General features: G+C 44.5%; 1 protein-coding gene across 1 annotated transcript; it reads right to left on the bottom strand.

Moving 5' to 3' along the window:
* Positions 1–5: 5 nt before the first annotated feature.
* Positions 6–877, bottom strand: LOC114006108 (vomeronasal type-1 receptor 3-like; the record flags this gene model as incomplete). Its single annotated transcript, XM_027768178.1, has 1 exon — positions 6–877. A coding segment is annotated over one exon (872 nt), but the record flags the coding sequence as incomplete, so codon positions are not given.
* Positions 878–985: the final 108 nt, after the last annotated feature.

Raw genomic sequence — 985 nt, 5'->3', positions numbered from 1 at the left:
CAGACGTCTGTCTCTATAAATCATCACAAAGGGGCTGAGGATGGCATGACCAAGGTTTAGAAGTTCTTGAACAAGTATGAGTATAAAATTATTCTTCAAAGAGTAATTTACACATAAAGAAATAATAGAATCTGTCCAATAAAAAAAAAGAAAACAAAGCATCAGAAGGAGAATGCTTTGAGTGGCTTTGATCTCAGGGGGCGTGGTGTAGACACGCTTGGTGTTCTGCAGGTAGAGTGCATTCTTGTGGTGCTTGTGGAGAAGGAACACCATGTAGCCACTGGCCAAGCCCATGAGACTCAGAAGCAGGGCATCCTGCAGGGTTATGCTGGTGAGAGACGACCATCGTGTTAACTGGCTTTGTGGTAAAAAATGACAATAATATTGACTTTCAGTAACGTGTGATCCATTGCTGCTGTTGCTTGTGATGACATTGAGTATATACAAGTTTATCAAGGAGTAGAGCACCCAGAAGAAGAGCAAACAGGGAAGGATGTGGCGACCTGTCTTTGGCTGGTGCCACCAGTCCCCCAGGGAAGCCCTGGGGCTGATGGTGATGGCCTGGACCACTGTGAGGAGGCTGTAGGTGCAGATGGACATGCCCCGAGCCACCCTGCCCAGGTAAGTTACTATCTTACAGCCTGTGTCATGTAGGAAGTTTTTCACACCAAAAGCTACCATCATGTAGTGCATTGCTTTGGTCAAAATCATTATTATATTGGTAAAAGTCAAGTGGATGAGAATAACATATACAGATTTCTTGTCCACATCAAGAAATAAAATCCACATGTAATTCACAAAGACAGCGAGGTTTCTCACCTTGCCAAGTCCCGGCAGAAGGAGAAATATTGTCCCCTTGGCAATATTCATGATCACTCTTTACTTTCTGGGCAGAATAACTTTGAGTTCATCACAGATGTTCTGAGGATAGCACCAGTCATTAGGATGTGTGCTTGCCATGGTCGTCTGTCCCCAAGGGTTCTGC

The sequence above is a fragment of the Tupaia chinensis genome, unplaced genomic scaffold (assembly GCF_000334495.1).
Source record: "Tupaia chinensis unplaced genomic scaffold, TupChi_1.0 Scaffold145663_1, whole genome shotgun sequence".
Lineage (NCBI taxonomy): Eukaryota > Metazoa > Chordata > Mammalia > Scandentia > Tupaiidae > Tupaia > Tupaia belangeri.
The sequence above is the reverse complement of the archived record's forward strand: the minus strand, read 5'-3'. Positions and strand labels throughout refer to the sequence as shown.